Consider the following 1,707-nt stretch of genomic DNA (forward strand, 5'->3'; position numbering starts at 1 on the left):
CCTCCTGTATGCCACCTGCTGGGGATTGAGCCCACAACCTGGGCATGTGCCCTTGACCAGGAATCGAACCCTGACTTCCTGGTTCATAGGTCGATGCTCAACCACTGAGCCACATGTGCCAGGTGAGGGCTAGAGTTATTCTGATCCTTCTCTCCGTTGCCTTCATAATGGCATGTGCTACCCTTGTATGTCTAAGTAGCTACCTTAAAGACTCAGACTCCTGTACAAGACGACATTTGCAAGGTTGTCCATTTAGTGGAATTTATAGCATCAATTATTAGAAACCACCTGAATGCCTGTCACTGTGGAGGAATAGAGCATTCAAATGAAGGACTTATATGCACACTGCCATTGTATGTGTCAGGTCAAAAAACAAGGGTAGATAGATTGATATTGATCTATCTATCTATATCTATATACCTATATATGTATATATGTATATGTATATGTATATGTATATGTATATCTATCTATATCTATATCTATATCTATATCTATATCTATATCTATATCTATATCTATATCTATATCTATATCTATATCTATATCTATATCTATATCTATATCTATATCTATATCTATATCTATATCTATATCTATATCTATATCTATATCTATATCTATATCTATATCTATATCTATATCTATATCTATATCTATATCTATATCTATATCTATATCTATATCTATATCTATATCTATATATCTATATCATAGATATATAGGGTGTCCCAAAATGTATACACACACTTTGAATAATTATAAAGGCAGTGTTTGCCCAGCCAGCACGGCTCAGTGGGTGAGCGTCGACCTATGAACCAGGAGGTCAGGGTTCGATTCCTGGTCAAGGGCACATGCCCGGGTTGTGGGCTCCACCAGGTTGTGGGCTCCATCCCCAGTGTGTGTGTGTGTGGGGGGGGGGCATGAGGAAGGCAGCCAATCAATGATTCTCATCATTAATGTTTCTCTCTCCCTCTTACTTCTTCTCTGAAATCAATAACAAATATATTAAAATGTATTAAAAAGCGACAACAAACCAACGCCCACAAATCAATGTTCCTCTCTCTCTGTGAAATCAATAAATAAAAAATTTTTAAAACAGGATTTACAACATGATTTAAGATACAAAACTTTATTGAGGGTTTAACATGTCATTGTGAAACAGGGAGGACCAGTTATCTCGAAGGCCTCTCCATGGCTTGCCACAAAGTCACAAGGCAAATAAAACCCACGTTAATACGCAATTTATAAAACACATCTGAACGGGGTCCCAGGAGAATCGGGGCTAGTAATTTGCGGTTCCTGGACACAGAGCAGGTACATTGGTGTGTGTGGGTGTGTGTGTGTATGGGGGAGCGGGGACTCTGATACTTATCCTTGGGAGCTGCTGTTGAGTCGGACAGTCCAGGTTGCTTGCAAGCCCATGCCTGCCCCTCTGGTTCTGGGCCTGGTCCCATCACCGATGGGTGATGGTCAAGCAGGGGTTTCTCTCTTCCTCGGCCACCAGGAGTTCCTGGGTTTCCTCGTCAAATTCAGCTTTCTCCAGCCTGGCAAGTAGAGAAGGGGCTCTATTTAACTCATGCACGTCTTTCCTTCTCTGTGTCTTTTAAATATATATATATAATTGATTTTTTTTTTTTACAGAGAGGAAGGGAGAGGGATAGAGAGTTAGAAACATCAATGAGAGAGAAACATCGATCAGCTGCC

The 1,707-nt window shown here is 40.3% G+C and overlaps 1 protein-coding gene across 1 annotated transcript in view; it reads right to left on the reverse strand.

The window, feature by feature from the left end:
- Window positions 1–1,456: 1,456 nt before the first annotated feature.
- The window catches only part of NLRP4 (NLR family, pyrin domain containing 4), a 17,563-nt gene continuing 17,312 nt past the window's right edge, over window positions 1,457–1,707 (reverse strand). The window contains 1 exon segment of the mRNA XM_014547530.1: window positions 1,457–1,547. Within this exon segment, the coding sequence (XP_014403016.1) occupies window positions 1,457–1,547 (91 nt within the window).

The sequence above is a fragment of the Myotis brandtii genome, unplaced genomic scaffold, assembly GCF_000412655.1.
Source record: "Myotis brandtii unplaced genomic scaffold, ASM41265v1 scaffold4781, whole genome shotgun sequence".
NCBI classification, from domain to species: domain Eukaryota; kingdom Metazoa; phylum Chordata; class Mammalia; order Chiroptera; family Vespertilionidae; genus Myotis; species Myotis brandtii.